Source organism: Euprymna scolopes, chromosome 26 (assembly GCF_053919585.1).
Source record: "Euprymna scolopes isolate OS-2025 chromosome 26, ASM5391958v1, whole genome shotgun sequence".
In the NCBI taxonomy this organism is placed as follows: Eukaryota; Metazoa; Mollusca; class Cephalopoda; order Sepiida; family Sepiolidae; genus Euprymna; species Euprymna scolopes.
In genome coordinates, this window is record NC_136507.1 from 94047133 (window position 1) to 94066403 (window position 19271).

A 19271-nucleotide genomic window follows, 5' to 3' on the forward strand; every position below is an offset into this window, starting at 1 on the left:
TATCTTTTCTTTTTTATTTTTACTTGGAAGTCATCATTAATCAAGGTCTTAAGGCCATTCAAGGATAAGGGTTAATGAATGTAAGGTAGTAGTGCAGTAATCATTAATGGTGTAAATTGAGTAGAATTTGATTATTTATGAGGAAAGATTAACAAAAACTTGTTTACATTGGATTTGTATGTTGTATTCAGTCGGAAAGCAGGCCAAAGAAACAGGGCAGTTCTGGGAAAGAAGCTTTGTTCATGGAATCTGCGTTTTGATTTTCCCACCTGACTACAACTTGAATGTCTTCAAGTCCAACATAAACAAATTCCTGATAAACCGCCCCCTTTAAGTAAGACACTTTATCAAATCTTCATTACTAACGATTACTACGACATTATCCCGTTGTACTGTACACGCAATAACCCTTATCCCCGAGTGGCTTCCGGGCTTTGATAAGTGGTGACTACCATGTAAAAAAAAAATAAAATAAAATAAAAATTTAAAAAAAAAACATGCATAAAAATGAACTAGTATCCGAACAGATAATACATTTTGCTCCAAGCAGGATAAGTAGGATTAATATCAAGTGGAAGATAAAGTTGTTTTCCTGCAGTAATGAAATAAAAATAAAAATAAAACTTTTTACGCATGCGTCACATGCTAAAACCCCGCCCCCTTTGTGATTTGGAAGATGGCGGCTGAGGCGATTACACGCGGAGAGTCTGGTCTCGCCAACTCTGTAGAAGGAATATTCCATACGCTTGATTATGGACCAGCACCCGAAAATGACGCTATTGTAAAGGTTAGCATTGGTTTCCATTTTCAATCTTATGGTTCTGTTATAGTTATTGCGATTTTTGTGGCTCCTAACTGGTTTTTCAATTAATTTACTAACTTTGTTTTGCTCGTAAAACTTTATATATTAGCAGACGCTGTTTTTTTCTTTCTTGATTGATTGATTTTTGGCTGCTTGTATAGATTGTTGGTGTTTTTAAACCAACGAATTTCACGTGAAAACTTTACTTGTGTGTCATGTCGAAATTATTACAAATTCCAAGAAATTACGAAAAATGATCCAGAAGAAAATAATAACAAAGTAAAAATAGAATTCATCGAATTGTCGAGTTTTATTGTATGTTTTTAATGTGAAAAAGTTGTGCGACCAATTCTGTATGACAAACTGATTTATCTCTCTCGACTTAAATTAAGGACCCCTCTTATTTAACACAAAATTTCAAAACGTAATCGTGAATGATATTTTGTTAAAAATGCGGCTTTTTCAAACAGTTCCCGGACACAGTGCTGCTGCTGCTGCTGCGACGCGTCTGCTGCGCTGCGACTGCTGCAGTGCTGCGGGCCTGTCAGACTAAAATCAAACATCACAAAAAAAGAAAAAGGGCTGGGCGGACGTTGTCGAGAGTTCCCCCTCCCCTCTAAATTCCACTTTTTTTTTTGTTTGTTATTATTTAAAAAGCCATTCTTAACATGGGGAGGGGAGGGTGACTGTTTTGTACCTATTCTGTAACCTTACAATTGAATAAAAAAAAAACAGAACCTTAATTAAACGGTATTATTATACAAACACCGTGACAGCGTTAGGGTTAGGATTAGGGTTTAGGGTTAGGGTTAGGGGTAGGGTTAATTCGCTGTCACGGTGTTTGTATAGTTTTACCATTAAACTTAGAAATACGATTTAAAAAATAGCGCGGATCAGTAACTGCATTAACACCTTTCCTGTTAATATCATCGATTATAGACTAAAGTTTCAGATTATAAAAAAAAAAAAAAAATGAAAAAATAAATTTTTATAACTGTTAACGTGGGGGTTCAGTTTTCAATTATAACGTTGTACTAAATTGAACACAAACTTTCTGACTAGGAATAGATAGATACATACAGAGATGAGAGAGAGAGAAAGGTAGATACATGGATCAGAGTGGGAGGAGGAGGAATAAAGAAAGCTTCCTTTTTTTTTTTTTTTTTAAATAAACCCTTCCGTTTTAAACGCTACCTTCCGGTCACATCAGAGAGAGTTGCAATTTTTTTTTTTTTTTTTTTCATGGTGGTCAGAAAGTTGGTGTTCAATTTAGTACAACGTTATAATTGAAAATTGAACCCCCACGTGAAAAGTTATGAAAAATTTTTTTTTTTTTTTTATAATCTGAAACTGAAACTCCCTAAGTCGAACTGCGTACAACATCGGAGCCGATGCGTATTTCGCTAGAGTGAACGTCCGCCTATTTTATTTTTTTTTATGACACTCAATGTTAACTGAACAATGAACACTGTTAACTGTTCTAAGGAGAGTTTTTTACCATTAACCCTAAGTCCGACTGGCAAGGTCATAAAACCACACATAATCGCATAAAGTGCACCCTCTATCAGGAAAAAGGTTATCTAAACACACAGGATTTATCTCCGGGAGGAGTAAGTGTTCTAAAACAATGGGATGGCTCGAAAATTGGGGGGGGGGGGGGCTGGCTCGTTTGGCATTTCTGCAGTTTAGCATTTCCAAAGAAACAAATTTAGAAAGCTAGCCTTTCATTGGGAGAGGCTTTATTATTAACTCGTTACGTTGCACGGACGGAACTCTCTGAAAATGAAAACACTTAATTTGCTTGCCGATAGTGTCGTTCATTTTACGTTCAATTTAATTCCCACTTTAAATTCTAAATTATTTGTTTTTTCTTTCTTGTACAAGGAAAACTTGCTAGGTTTTAATTTATTTTAAAGATTGTCATATTGATATTTAAATAAATAAAAATTGGCTGCTTGTAGGCACCGCCAAAACTGGGGGGGGGGCAGGTCAGTACTTTTTGACGGACCGTCTTTTTAAAAATCTACCAAAAATCAGGTAATTATCCGATCAATACGAAATTTTCAGCGATTATTAGGAGAAGAATGAACTTTATAACAGTGTACTTATTTTTCATAAACGATATTTATATATATATTTTTTTTTGCTTACAAACCCCCCCCCTTGTTTTGAAGTGGGAACAAGTATGCTTAAAATAATCATCTGAAACTGAACAAAACATATTGTGTTGTTGTAAGGGACAGAATTATAGATTTAAAAAAAAAAAAAAAAAAACTTGTTTGCATACCTTATTTTGACGTCTGAATATCAGAACTTCGATTGTGTTTAATTATCCCGCTTTTGAGTTTTGAAGTGTGAAATTCGGTGAATATGTTAAGTAAAATAATTAATTTAAGTTAAGCAAAACAAAAAAAAATTTTTTTATATTTATACGAAAAAAGCCATTTTAAAATTTTTGATAAATAAATTAACAATTTTTTTTTAGCGAGCCGAATAATGCATGACCATTATTAAACAGGGCATGCTTTGAATAATCGATACAAAAAAAAAAAATTCGATAAATATTGTGCCCTTTGTGTTAAAAATAGCATCATTTTTTTCGATCCCGTTTGAAAACGTTTGCCGCCTTTCGACTACGGTGGACCAAACGCGCTGAAATAATTTTTTTTTATTCTGCTTTAAATTGCCCCCACCCCATTTTGGGGAGTCTGGCCCCCACACACATACACATTAAAAACCAAACTCATACAAATGGTCACCCATCTGGTACTGGCCAGCCTCAGCTTAATAATACATTGAAATTTTCGTCACTGAAAAATAAGTTTTTTTGGCCTGTTTGGTCTTCCATAGTTTTCTCCTTATCAGACACAAACGTAAACAGAGTCGCGAAATCTGGTTAGCTATATGAATAAGTGGAATTATTTGAAATTCAGGTACTTATATTATAATATTTTTGCATATTCTCTTAGAAAATCATCCTAAATCTTAGTTAGACAATAAATAAATAAATAAATTATTTCAAAAACCTTTTTTTTTTTAAATATTTATGTACGTTTTTTGTGCAAGACAAAAAATGTCAATTGTTAACTTTTTGGGAAAATTTAACATTTAAAATTTAATTAAAAATAGTAGAAAAAGTTTTACATTATTCTGTTTTCTATATGATAAAATTCAGGGTTTTATCTTTCTGGAAAAAGTTACTCAGAAATAATGGATTTTAATAAATGTAATTTAGTTTTAAAAAACAACAACTTGATTTTGCGGCCATTTTATGTTCAGATATAGTCGACAAATCGAGTTTTTTAATATGTCGTTTTCAGCAAAAACAATATTACGTACTTAATTGCCAGGTCGAGAATAGTAATATATCCAAAAATTGCGAAAATACATCGAGTAGAACAACTGCTATTGTGTTTTTAGTAAAAAACAAAAAACAAAAAAAAACGTACTTGTACAGTTTAGTCAAGACATTAAATATTGAAAATATTGAAAAAAGGTTATATCGCACGTATCCGTTATGGAACGAAGTTCTCCGAAAAAAAAAATTCACTTAATTTCATCAAGTAGTTTTTTTGTTTTTTCTTTTCTGTTACGGCGAAAAAACAATTTATGATACCGAGCAAAAGGTTCGATTTTTAGGAAGAAAAGCTAGAAATGGGGAGGGAGTATCGGCGCTTTACATGGAGTTATCTCCCCGTGGCGTGTTCAGCAAATTTCACAATGGCTGACTTCAATGCGCTCTCATAAAAACGTGTTTTTCTGCTGTAGAAAAAAAAAAAAAAAAAAAAAAATTAAATGAAAATTTTTTCGGAGATCTTCAGTCCAAAACAGATACTTACAATATAACCTTTTTTTTTTTTTTTTTTTAATGTCTTGACTAAACTGTACAAGTACCAAAAAGTCTATCTCTATCGACAACAAATATTGGAGCCATATGAACAGGTAATCTAAAATATTCGTTTTGAGTTATGACCCCTGTGTGTAGATTTTTGAAGTCACCACTTATCAAGGCCCAAAGGCCACTTGAGGATAAGGGTCAATGAATGTAAGGTGCTAAGTATAGTAATCGTTAATGGTGTAAATTGGGTAGAATTTGGTTATTTATGGGGAGGCTCAACAAGAACTTGTTTACATTGGATTTGAAGGCTACCAAAGGAGACCAGGCCAAAGGAACAGTGTTTCCCAGGCAGACAGTTCTGGAAAAGAAACTTTGTTCATGGAAACTGTATTTAGATTCAGGCACAGATAGAGAATGGAAAATCATATATAGTGGTTGTAGGTAGTAGGGTGTTTTTTGTGAAAGTTTGACAAGAGCGGATCATAGATTGGAGTTCAGTCAAGCACTTGCCATAAAAATAACAATAGAGCAGAGACGGACTCACAACGTCTCTTCTGTGGGAAGAGGTTGCAAAGAAAAGAAAAGGGTATTACCTACTAGGTTTCGAAGCCAGTTTTGAACTCTATCAAGACTGGATAGGGCTCGCTGAGTTTTGGAAAAGGAGTTATGAATAAAAAGTCAAAATACTGTTAAAACCCTGCTGAATATATGTTGGCCTATGTCACAGTAACATATATTGAGCGAGTTTCTTACAGTATTTTGTCTGTTTTTTTATTTATAACTCCTTTTCATGAACTTACCGCCTCAAAGAGAGTCGGCTGCCATTTAAAATTTTCCAATACATCGTAAACACTGGATGTTTTTCAAGCTGAATAAACATGTTACATTAAATATAAACACTAAAAACATATCCAGTTGGGTAGAAAAGTAACTTATCTTGCCTTTGATAACATTTATTCGTTATATATTCGTTTTGTGACAACTTTTTCGAATCTGTGTACAGTAATACAAACCCCCCACACTTTTGAAATTCTTGTGCCTAATTTATAAGTGAAATTGATTTTTCTCTTTGTTTGCGAATAAATAATTCAAAGTGTAGTATCTGTTTTGTACTTGGTTGGAAGATGAAGAGAAGTCCTTGAAGCAATTCGTTATATTTTTGTCTCGACTCAAAGTGCCTCTAATTAGGGCGCCAAATTTACCCCATCGTTAAAAACCAACCGCATTTCTAACTTGTCCTTCGTGGGGAGGTAAGTAAATATTGATAAGTGATATATTCTCAAGATGACGACACACTTTTATGAAAAGCAGCATGTCACGTGAGTTGATGCGGATTTTAGTATTAATATAACACAACACACATACACACACAACACAAGCATAAAACACACACACAATTCTTGGAAAACAATCCTATCTCAATGACTCAGACAAGGATAGTTAGTAGTTCTACAAAAAAAAATAATGTACGAATGTCGTTCCCACTTTTTAATTTAAAAAGTTGGAGAGTTACGAAGACGGATTATTAAGTTATTAAAATGGTTGACCTTTTGTGCCTCAGAATGTATTTTCTACATAGTTACCACCATTCTCAATGACGTCTCTCTACTTTTGATGCACGTCCATGATAAGAAATGCTTTCTTAGTCTCACACTGTCAATATCTAAAAAAGAAATGAAACTTTTAGGTCATGAATGCATAGGTTCAGTTATTATAACAATGCAATTTGCAATCCCCTCTGATCCATTCAGGCGGAATAAAAAAAAGTTAGAGGCATTACTTTTGGAACGCTTCCTCCTCTGTGTTTATGGTTCTGTTTTCAAAAAGCTGCTTATTACAACGTATATATATTTTCAGATATGTAAATAGATTTTGGTATGCGGGAATAGATTTATTAACAAAAATCTATTTTGTTACTGATTTTGGACAAACATTGTTTCCTGTTTTCAAAAGCAAAAGTTATCCTTTTTGTTTGTTTTTTTTTTAATTGTTTGTGTGTGTTTAGACTTTCTCAACATTTTCTCTTTAATTTGTCCTTCTCAAATGGAGGTGACAAAATTTTCATTCTTCATCTGGGATATCTGTGACTCTCCCCATTGACATCAGTACATGGTATAAACTGTGGTATATGATGAACTACACAACTCTCTGGTTTGGTCTCTAATTAGATAAAATCTTAAAATTTATTTACTGCAGAAAAAAATGACATCTGATTTTTTTTTTTTTTTTTTTTGTTCATGTCATTTGAAAAATTAGTTTTCTTTACTGTTTTACTAATCTATAACAAATAGATATGTACATACATATTTGAAAAATAACAAAAATACAACTTTATTTTGAAAATCGATTATCATTGATTTTGTGTGTGTGTGTGTGTGTGTGTGTGTGTGTGTGTGTGTGTGTGTGTGTGTGTGTGTGTGTGTGTGTGTGTATATGCTAGTAGGGAACCCTGACATTGCTTGGTATTGAATGAAGATCAATAACTATTCCACACTTCTAATACTTTTATTGTCATTGAAATTGGTGAAATCACCCATTCTTCAATCCAATCGATTGATTGCCTGCTCTAATTGGAAACTAGGAGGAAGCTACACATGCCTCACAGTGATTTAGTCCACGATACATTGCACTGTAGAGAACCTACTATTGATTTTTATAAAATTATTTTATACAATGGCTTGAATTAAAGTTTAATATGCAAAAGTCAAGTATCATAGTTCAATTATGCTCTAAACAAGAAACATTCATTTTGAACAGGCCCCTGTCTTATCAAAGAACCTACTGTTGATTTTTATATGCTGGACGTTCTACTTTTGCGGTGATAAACCACAAATACACTTGCGATGTTAGGTTATATAAGGGTGTTTAACCTTGGCCAAAATTGGACTGTTCTTTCTTCAATCAGATTTTTTGGATCATTGATTTTCGATACTTACTGGAGGCATTCCGATACAAAACCTATCTAAGAACACTCCCAGACACATAAAGTACATTTGCATGAAATTAAAAAAAAATCAGTCCATCTGTTTCAGAGTCCATAGGGAACAAACTCATGTGCACACGCACACATTCACACACACAAATTATCTATAACATAAATCTCACCTGTTTGTTTAAATGTATGTATGTTTGTATGTCTGCCTAAAACTTTTGACAGGCGACGGATTTTCACGAGATCGATAAAAAAATTGGCTAAAAACATTAATTCCTTCACCTTCAACTAGGCACTTTTCTACAAGAAGGGGTGTCTTTTTTCGCCGATATTTTCGAAGATCATCCCCTCTTTTTAATTGACTAGCCTTAATTTAAACCTTTGCCACTTCCGGTTTGGCGATGGACGCAACAACAAAGATATCATGTCTTATTTTTTTCATGTTCTTTTCCTCCTTCGTAGTACAGGTTTGAGCCTACCTGCCTCTACCATGTTTTTGCTTAACACACACCTCCAAACACCCTGGCAATGCCGGGTACTTAGGCTAGTATATATGTATATATATATATATATATATAAGTACAAATAAAAATTGCCTCTTTCATTCCAATGTAAAAAAGCAGCATTCCATTTTGCTTCCTTCAGTTGTTTTGCAAATTTGAATTATAAATACTAAAAACTCTCGAAGTAAGAATAGTATTCAACGTTAGTTGAGCAAACGTTTTGGAGTTATCTTAGTGGGTCAAAGTACAAAGTCCATAACTAGGATTGCTGATTTGGTGACATTTTAGGATGTGGTGCAATGTTAGGGGTCATGAAAGGTCAATAGAGAATGGGAGGAAAAAAAAAAGGCACTTTACTTGAAATGAGGCCAAAACAGAAATGTGAAGAGGAAGATAAATTGATAAAATGTGTGGATTGTTCAGGAATTCGACACTTGTTCAGATGATTTGTAAAAATTAAATCTCATAATCTCTATTAAAAGTCAAATATGTTTTATCTTTTTTTGTCTTTATTCAAAAATATCTACTTTATTCATGTTTGTTTACCATCTGCCTTTTTCTATAAGAATATAATCTATTAGATAAAAGGCAAAATGTGTGTTTGTCTGCCAACCGTCAACTGGGCCATTTTTTTACAAGGAGGGGGTAATTTTTTTCATCGACATTTTTGCAAGTCCTTCAAACCTTGCGTCAATGCCGTTGTATAAGAAGTTATTTCAATCACCCATGATGTCACAATCGCGATGGGTGCATTGATTCTCCACTTCTGTGTGTTAGGGGTTTGATCCTGCCTACTATTCCTAATTTTTTTTTTTTTATACTCAACCAACACCCTTACACATACCTGGGCAATGCCGGGCACCCAAGCTATTCTAATATATAAAAAGCAAGATATGTGTTTGTGTGTGTGTGTCTGTCACTCAAAAACTTTTAACAGATGCGTCAGACCATAATAAAGTTAGTATCGATCTCTTGGGTGACAAATATCGAAAAAGTGGCCACAAAGATTAATTCTTTAACTGTCAACTGGGTCGTTTTCTTTTGGGGGGGGGGGCAAGGAGGAGTCAATTTTTAGCATCAACATTTTTGCAAAGTCATGCGCCTACTGATTTCAATGTATGTGTAAAAGCTGTTATTTCGAAAACCATGACACCACAAGTGCGCTGTGGGCCAGACGGTTGACATATTTGCTTTTTATACCTCCTTTTTCTCTTTTGCGTTAAAGGTTACAGGTTCGAGCCTGGCTACTGCAGCTAATTTTTTTTTAGGTGGTTGGCTGCTCAATAGCCTTAGTATATCACCTTTCCACACCTGGGCAATGCTAGGTAGCCATACTAGTAGTATATAAGTACTGGTCTATTACCCTTTAGTTTTTAGTAGTATTCTTGTTGTCTTACTTAAGTTTTGAATGATACAGTCTAACTGCGAACAAGATGAACCATTCAAAGTGTCAAATGAAATCAAGCAAGAATGTTTTTGCTCCAATCTTATTTGCTCTTTTATTTTCAGTGATGCTTGAAACGGCCTTCAAAGACACCTTTTTAAAGTGTAGGTGTTGAGTATCAATCAAGCTAAGGATTATTTAACCAGCAAAAGTTCAAAGCCAAAATCCGGGCTTTTGTGCAGACTGTTCTTGATCTCCTTTTTGCTGATGACTGTGCTCTTGTCACCCATAGTCTTGAGGACATGCAGAACGTCCTCAGTAGATTCTCTAATGCATGTAAAGTGCAGTACTAAACAAAATAAAGAACTATTTTCTTTTGTGAATGGATGCCTCTATGCTAAGCGATTTGACCACAATTAATCAATCAGTTGGCAGAACACTTGAAATTCATCCGCTCTGCCAACTGGTCAATTGTGGCCAAATCACATAGCACAGGGGCATCCATTCACAAAAGAAAATAGTTCTTTATTTTGTTTGCTGCTACAAAGCCTTTGGTCTTAAAAAGACTGAACTTATTTACCAGCTGAAACTAAACTTTTCACTTTCTCCACAACCAGTTGTATATGTTAATGGTAAGGCTTTTAAAACAGTATTTTCCTTTACATACGTTGACTTGATTGTGTCTGACGCTGTCACGTTTCATTTTTGAATGGCATTTTCATTGGTTCATCAGTCATCAGTTTTAAATGACGCATTTATTAATCGGTTTCAAACAGCATTTTTTTTTTTATATATATAAGCATCTTCTGACCTCCTATAAGAGATTCTGTCAGTTTGATTTTCATGTTTGAAATGTTATCGTAAATCAAGTTATGCAATTTTACGTTGTCTATATTTGGGAATGTGTGGCATTTCAATCATATCAGATACAGCGTCGTGCTAAACTTGTTCTTTAAAAGTACTATCATAATTAAGGCACTTAAAATACTCTTGGTTCCCTTTTTAAGTTTTCTTTTTAATAAAAGTGAAAAATAAACGAAACAATTATTGATCAGTTATTCTGCTTTAACTTTAAGTAACTTCTAAAAAATTTACAGTGTATTTCTATAGAATAGTGGATTTTGAAACAAATGCATTTCAGGTAAAAACATTATCACATACTTACGTGTTCTATCGAAATTCGTATAAATTCCAAAAATTCCAAAAAATGATCAAGTAAATGCACTAGATCTATTTTTTACTACAAAAAACATACAAACGTTTGCTCGACATGTTGTTTCTAAATGGTAGATTTTAATCATAAATCAGAGATATTATAATCTAGGTAGTATATAAAACGTTCTAAGAAGCAGTGATCCCCCCCCCCAATCCTTTGCCGAACATACAAAAAATGTGCACACACTAACACACATTTTACCTTATATATATAATGTCTTTACCTGTGCTGTTTGGCTTGAGAAAAATGTTTTTGTTATTTACAGAATTACTGTATTTTATAAACTTCAAACTTATGAGACAACTTGTCATTCCCTCCTATGATTATTTATATTTTTATGCATTTATATTATTTTTATATTTATTTTAGTGATATTTAAAATCACTTAAAAATTGTATGTATGTATTAGTGTTGGGGCAATTGATTGGTAATTGGAAAAATCATAACTTTTTGGGGAATCGATATCAGAATCATTTGTGCTCAGTTTTCAATATTAAAAAAAAATTTGTTTTAATTGATTTTTATTTTTTTTTTATTTTGTTTAAAACAAAATCTTCCATTGTTGGTAGTAATAATAAAATAATAAATATTTACTAATTTTAAACTACCACTAAAATTAAAAGCTATAAATCTCCACAGGTGTGTGTTTACTTTTGAGAAAATATATACACATTTGACATGTTTTTTTTTTAATTAATAGGGAAAAAGTAACCATTTTATAGTTAAATATTTAGAGATTTATAAAAAATTTGAATCGGTAATTGTATTGGAATCAGAAAAAATTAGAATCGTCCCATATGTACAGAAGGTCAGAAAAAAATTGGTACCGTCGGTTTCAAGTCTAACATAAGGGCGACCAGTTAATGGTAAATTGTAAATAATGTTAGACTCTCATCAGCCATGTTGATGAGAGCCTAACATTATTTACCATTAACTGGTCGCCCTTATGTTAGGTTTGAAACTAACGGTACCAATGTTTTTCTGACCTTCTGTACATTTAAATATTAAGCTCTTGTATCGAAAAAAGGTTTTTCCTTTGTAATCGAGCACTTTGTTGGAATTCTTTTAAAAAAAACGGTAAATAAATATATATATCTATATAAACGAACCAACGTCATCTATCAGTTCAAATGCCCCTTGAGAGAATGTAACTCCTATAATAACAATGTAACTAATGGTTATGTTGGATATATGATCACAACATTATCACGCTGCGTTACCTGCCATATTCCAACATTTACATAAAAGCATCACTGTCCCTGCTCAAATTTCAGAAATTCTAGTTAACAACACCAAAATACTACACCATGAAACAAATGTAAAGAAACGTAAAATTCTTGAAACTATTTATATTAAAACGCAAAAACCTACCCATAATCAGGTCACATTTCAGAATAGTACCAATACATTCAAATACCTTGCATAACTCCTACCCCCACACCCACCTGGTCCTGCCACTGACCCTAGAACAGGTTCTTCACTTTTCCTTACCACAACAACGTCCCCACTGCTGTTAGCAGTCTTAAGGAACTTCGCTCACACCCCAACTACCATTTAAATAAATCTTCCCATCCTTACCAAGACTAGCACACATTCCTGGCGATATGAAGACGATTTCATGAAAAGTTAAAACTGCAGACACTTCGACAAGAAAAATGCTTAGACCATACATCCATGCGTTCAATGTATATACAAAAAAGATAATACGCAAAATAAAAAATAAAAAAAAAAGGTGGTACTAAACAGAGCATTCTTTTGTTTTCAATAATGTCTGCCTGGATGAAAAAATGCTGCCTTAATACATGCAATATATGTATTTTAATATAAAACACTAATGTACCTACCATCTTGTATAATAATTTTATTAAAGCAGAAACTGAGGGTATTAATTCTATTAATCTTATTGTAACACAGGCTATTCTCATAAAATTTGGACATTATTCTTCCGTAAAAACTATACACAGGACAAGTAGTATTTTTATGCGGCCTATGAATGATATGAAAAGGGAAGGAAATTCTTTTATCAAACTTTTTATGGATAAATATATCCTCAATTTTTATATCCAGATTAAAAAACGTAACTTGTGTTCCTGTGTTTTTTCACAATTTAATTCTAACACATTTTAATCAAATATTTCCAAACTCCTCGTTATCATTAATCAGTACATCACCTGCAATCGTGATTATAAATTTTTTTATTAATAATACCATATATTAGTATGTCTATCTGCTTTGCATTTTCTCAAACTACGGCACCCATCTAGCTGAAATTTTGTATGGACTCTTGTTATAAGGTGCTGTGGACTAGATATTATGGCATCTACTCAATGCAGAGTTAGGGATTAATAGAGATTAGTATTTAATGCAAAAATGAGCACAGATTTCATACTCAGTTATAAAATTGGCATAAAGCACTCATTTGGAGTCGGTGGGCTATAGCTTTGGTTTGTTAAAAATGGGCAAAGTTTAGTTTACGATGAACCCACCCGTCAATTGCGACGCATGAACTCTGTCACAACAACTTAAGTTGCTAAGAAATCTATAGATGATTTGTTTATAGTGGTGAAGGCTTTGTGTAGAACCAACTGCACTTTTTGATATAACTGCTAATCTTTGTCAGTGCAATTCCTGTCACAAGACAGAGCAGGTTTTTACATCAGGTTTTAGTGTGTGTGTGTGTGTGTATATATATATATATATATATATATATATATATGTATATATATATATATAATGACAAAAGTCTATATTCCAAATTTCAAGATGTTCACCATCTTACCATTTATTCCTTTAAGTTAGTGGACATTCACAATTCATGCATGTCAACTTCAAGGAATAAACGATTAGATGGTTAACATCTTAGAAATTTAGAATATAGGCTTTTTATTGTTATATGCTCTGTAATTACATTGAGCTTCATAAATTAAAGGATTGGTATAAATAAAAGGTGAAATATAATTGAATAAATATATTTCCACATAAATATCTATTATGTTGGAAGGAATGGAAATAGTGATTTCTGTGCGCGATGGCAGCAGCACATTCTGGAGGGGACTGCCAGAAACCACAGTAAAAAAGTAATAAAGAATGCAAGAGTTGTATTCTCAGTCTCTCAAGCCCAAAGTAGCTGAACAGCAGCTTAGTTCCCACCAGTTTTGGCAAATAACAAACAGGGTCCTGAAGAAAAGTGTGTTCTCTATCCCAACCATCATTAATAGACCTGTCGTAATTTTGTCAGCATTAGACAGTCAAACTTTTTGCCAAAACTTATGCAGCTAATTCTAATGTATGTGATCAGGGCTGCCAACCCCTCCATGTTTCCTCCTGTGTCTGAAAACACTATGCGACATACAAATATGTTTCCAAGCTAATCAAAAACCTTGATTCCAGTAAAGCAACCGACCCTGACAGCATTTCTATTATAGTGCTCAAAAAGCGTCAACCAGAACTAGCTCCCATACTTACAAAGCTGTTTAAGTGTTGTTTTAGACTTTGTTGCCCTTTTCTCTTTCCTTCAACCTCTTTCTAACAGAAGAGACGTTTGCGAGCATGTCTCTACTTTATTGTTATTTTCATGGCAAGTGCTTATTTGAGCTCCAATCTATGGGGCCCCCTGGCTTGACTCATCTAGCTGAAACCATTGATAATTTCTCCCACTCTTTATCTGTGCCTAAAACATAAATGTAGATTCCATTAACAAAGCCTCTTTCTTAAAACTGCACACCTGTGGAAATCTCTTCTGCCTTCCTGCTTTCCAACTAAACAATATGGTCGTCTTCAAGTCCAACGTAAACAAGTTCTTGATGAGCCGTCCCCTTAAGTAATCAAATTTACCCAATTCCCATTACTAACAATTACTATGGCATTTTCCCATTAACTACTGTACACTTATTGACCCTTATCCTTGAGTAGCCTCTGGGCCTTGATATGGGGTGACTTCTTTCCAATTTCAGTCGTAATTTTTCACAAATAACTGTTTGGTTAGAATATTACTAGCAGCTTCACAATTTATAAGTATCTTAATCTATAAAACCTACTTCTAACAAGATGTGTTGTATATAGTATCCTTTACAAATAAAAACTATATTATTAGCTGCTTTATCAATAGAAACCTTTACAAACCTATTTGGAAATATTTGGAGATTTATAATTATTTCTGAATTTCTAAAGTTGTTTGTAAAGGATGTTTAAATTTGTTAGATCATTCGACCTTTTTGGCTTTGTTTATTTTTAGTTTCCTATTTTTGTTAGCTTTGAATTTGATAAATCAATAATTGCTTCTGATTAGCCATTTTTTTCTTTCTTTTTATCATTGCCCCATGTTCTTTAATCCGGTACATGGAAACATGTTTTCTTCTTTAGGCCTGGCTTGACAAGCATGAGAGGTCGTTTGGTCATTTCATTGATGGACAATGGTTGAAACCAGAAGGAAGAAAGACATTTGAAAGTAAAAATCCTGCTACAGGTTTGTTAAAATTCTTCCTATTTTTTCAAAGAGTCACAATTTATCAAGGCCCGATAAGTGTACAATAGTCAAAGGGACAATATCGTAGTAATCGTTAGTAGTGGAAATTTGGTAAATTAGATTACTTAAGGGAACGACTCCTCAAGAACGTATGTCCTCTATAGTATCAGACCTGACTTAATGGTTAATTGTAGGTATAGACTGCTTCATACCCTTCAAAAAATTCCAGCAAAAACCCAACAGCCAGCTGTGGTTCTCTCCAGAATGTGCTGCTGCCATTGTGCACAGAAATCCCTTTTTCCAACATAATAGATGTACTGAGACTAAAGTTGTCTTCAGGACTGCCAGTAACCACTCTAAAAGAATAATAAAAAATGCAACTGAGTTGTATGCTCAGTCCATTAAGTCGAAAGTAGTTGAGCAGCAGCTTGATTCCCACCAGTTTTGGCAAAGAACAAATAGGGTTCTGAACATCAGTGTGTGTTCTATCGCAACCATCATCAGTGGACCCGAGGTAATCTGGCCAGCATCAGACAAAAGCAAACTCTTTACCAAGAACTTTGCAGCTAATTCTATCCTATGCAATGAAGGCTGCCAACCTGGAGAGGTATGTCTGAGGCTTATTTACATTTTGTTTTTATCTTAACTTTTACAATCAAGTAATCAGAAGATCCCAATGGAGACAGAACGGAGGATGAACATAGCTCAGGGCAAATTGTGAGACAAAGGTCTAGGAGACTTGCATACTGACCATCAGTGTCAGGCACACGGCTGGGTTCGTGAACAATCCAAGTTAGATCATAAGCAATGGAGAAATCATGACAGAACTTCCTTGCATCATGTCTTATTTGAATGGGCTAACCATTCCACATTGTGAACATTGAAGTCTCCACACATGTGAATGTTAGCCGAAGGATGAGCAGACAGGATGTGGTCAATTTTCTCAGAAAAAGAAACGAAGAAATATTTTTTTATTTATAGCCTATGATAAGGTAAAGCTGTAACAATTGCCCACTAAAATGACATTGAGAAGCACCATCAGAAGCTACCGCATGGTCCAGGATCCATTCACCAATTGGCAATACAGCAGCCCCAGTACTTTACAACTGCTGATAGGACGGCCTCCTTCGTGGTTAATCAAAAGTTAGAATCTCTGACTATCAGGCGGATAATGTCAGCCCAGTTAAAATGTTTACCTCCAGCACCCTTATTAGTGGAATGACTACAAGGATAGACATAGAAACAGAAAATTTCTGACATCTTGGCAACTGCTCACGCAAAAATACTGCTGGCCTAGAATAGAGCTTTTTCTTCTCCTTTTGTCAGAAAAATCACTCATTCTAAATGAGGACTGAGTGACAAATAAGGAGAAGCAAGAGTTATGGGAGCTGCCGATAATGCATCCACAATGCATTGTCTACTCTTCATTTAAAAAAATCAATAACTAATGGGACCTGTAGAAATACCACAGGGGACTCATTTGTATGTAATATATTGACGTTGGCATTCTGTAGATGTTCAGCATAAATGGAAATGCTCTGATATTATTGTAGCTCTTTTGTTAAAACTGCAAAAGTATTTATCCAAGCTAGCAGGGACAAGTATGCTTAAATATGATATTTTAATTCTTGCAGATTTTGTATATATTATTAGAGTTAATGTTCTATCGATTTTTATATATTATAAAGTTTATTAATGTCTGAATACATTTTATATAAAATTTCAAATATTTAGACCAAAAATTGGCTGAGTAATTTGGTAGAAATCAGAGGTTCAATTTTTTAAAAAACTTTGACCTCAATTTTGACCCCTTAACATTTATTGTTTTGGGCTCAGATCAAATTAAAGTTTGATCCATGTCCAAGTAACCTACATTTAAAAATTTCAAATGTTTAGACCCAAAATTGGCGAAGGAGTTTGGTAGAGTTTTCAAAGATCAAATCGTTGAACTTTTAGGTTGCAGGGAAGAGAAAAGAGCATCCTCCACTAGGCTAGGTTTTCTCCTCCCTCCCCCTTTCCTTAACCCCATTTTCAGTTTTTTCTTATTAGTCTTGCTTGACCTAATCTTGGGATCATTACCAAAATTAGTCTTTTTCTAACAATGAAAAAAAGAAAAGGTGGAAGCAACCAAGCAGCAAATAATAAAGCAATTAAATCCAGTTTTATGATTGTAAAGTAAAGCCATTGTTTACAATATAAAATGAGGAAAAGCATAAAAAAGGAAACATCTACAGAAGAGTCAATCCTTTAAAAGAATTATCTCTTCAAGCAACAAATGTGTGGTCTAAAATGTAACCAAAAACAAAAAGTTACTCCTTTATAATTAAGAACTTAAAAAATTAGTATAAACATGTTTGCATGCAGTCTGTAGAGTTCTGTCTAGACAAAAAGAATGAAGCAAAAAGGGTGAAAAAAAAAATGATCACCTTTTCTCTTTGTATGCTTACAAAATTATCACCTAACATGCAAATGAGATGCTTCCAGTTTAATATAAAAAGGCGGATTTTTCAGAGACTGGGTTGATTTTAGATTTGGATGTCAAAGTTGCAAGTATTGTCAGTAGTGTGTTGTGTTCTAGAGTTGAGTTTTGACACAGTAATGAGATTTGGAGTTGAGTTTTTGATAGCAGTGTGTCGAATCTAACATTTCTTAACCACAATTCATCGCCCAAAATAATAATCACAAAATTAAGAAAAACGGAGAATTAATCTTATTTTTCAACCAAAATAAAAATGGTTTTACATATGCAAAACTTGAAAGAATGCAACATGCAAAAACGATTTCTTTTCAAATATCCATTTTTTTCTCAGATTTTCTCTTTCTTTTATAATCTCTTGAGAATAAAACTTTCACGTGGTATAAGTTCTTGGATTTTCTTGCTCAAAAGAACTTGAATATATTTTATACAAGTTTTTTTTTTTTTTTTAAGGTGAAGTTCTTGCCACCACAACCCAGGGAGAGCAAGAAGATGCTGAAAGAGCCATAGAGTCTTCCAGAAAAGCCTTCAAATCATGGAGTGCTTTATCCCAACATATGCGATCACGCTACTTATATAGGTCAGTATAGCTTCTTTCAACATATTTAAATTTCTATGTGCATTTATTTATGTAAATCAGGTGTTTTATAGTTATGAGTAGTCAAAATAACTGATCACTTTTTTTTTTATCCCTTTTAAACACGGCCCACAAAAAAGGAAACCGTAAATGTTGAAGCCAACAGAAGAAACATAGAAAAACCATGCAGAATCGAACAAGTGAAAAGCACTAAAATGTGACCTTGAGATTATGCAATGAATTATAGTTGTTAGCTTAAAGAGCTGAAAAGAAATAAGATAATAAGGAGGTAATTAACAAGATTATGTGTTTACAGAAAGCTTTTTTTTTGGGGGGGTACTTCTGCAGTTTAAATCCCGTTTTTCTGTGAGTCTTACTCTGCAATCTCCGGCGAACGACGAAAACTGGTCCGGAAAGTGCAGAAGTAAGCTAATTCACTGAGAAACCGAGTGGCAAAAAGAGACGTGAGCAGAGGACACCAAATTCGAAGAAAAAATAAGGAAAGGGAAGAGTTTCATCACGCTTCAAACCAGGTTTTTATTCTTGTGACAAGGAAAATGCTTTTCTTCAACTGCAGAAACTACTATCCCTAAGGTAATAACGTATCCTCAGGAAACCACAAGTTGCTTACCCCCCCCCCCCCCCCCCCCCCAAAAAAAATAGTTTACCCCTAGCTCCCTACAATAAGTGTAAAATATATAATTAAAAAAAAAAAAAACTATTTTCAAAAAGAAATTTTTGAAGAAAATGCATTTTAAAAAAATTGCCATCGTCGGCTGCTTACAAAAAACAAAAGAAACTCAAAAGTTTGGAAAACAAACTCAAAAATTGTTAAAAAAAAAAAAAAAAAGATACACCATTTCTTTGAAAACAAGAGCTTTCCGAAAATATATGTATATCCAAAAAATAAAAACGTTCTTTGTTCCTTCAAACAAGGTTAATGTGGTCTGATTATCCCACTGAAGACTTACCTGCAAAGGGTGTTTATTTAGAAAGCTGTTCTTAACATGGGGAGGTTGGGAGTAATAACTCCTAAAAGGCAACTCTTTGCAGCTAAGTCTTCAGTGAGACAACGAGG

General features: G+C 33.7%; 1 protein-coding gene across 1 annotated transcript in view; it reads left to right on the forward strand.

Annotated features, from left to right (window-relative positions):
* The first annotated feature begins 633 nt into the window (after positions 1–633).
* LOC145248266 (aldehyde dehydrogenase family 16 member A1-like) overlaps positions 634–19271 on the forward strand; it is a 54900-nt gene continuing 36262 nt past the window's right edge. The window contains exons 1-3 of the mRNA XM_080110138.1: positions 634–787; positions 15038–15140; positions 18070–18196. Of these exons, the coding sequence (XP_079966264.1) occupies positions 677–787; positions 15038–15140; positions 18070–18196 (341 nt within the window). The 5' untranslated portion in view covers positions 634–676. The remainder of the gene's footprint in view (positions 788–15037; positions 15141–18069; positions 18197–19271) is intronic.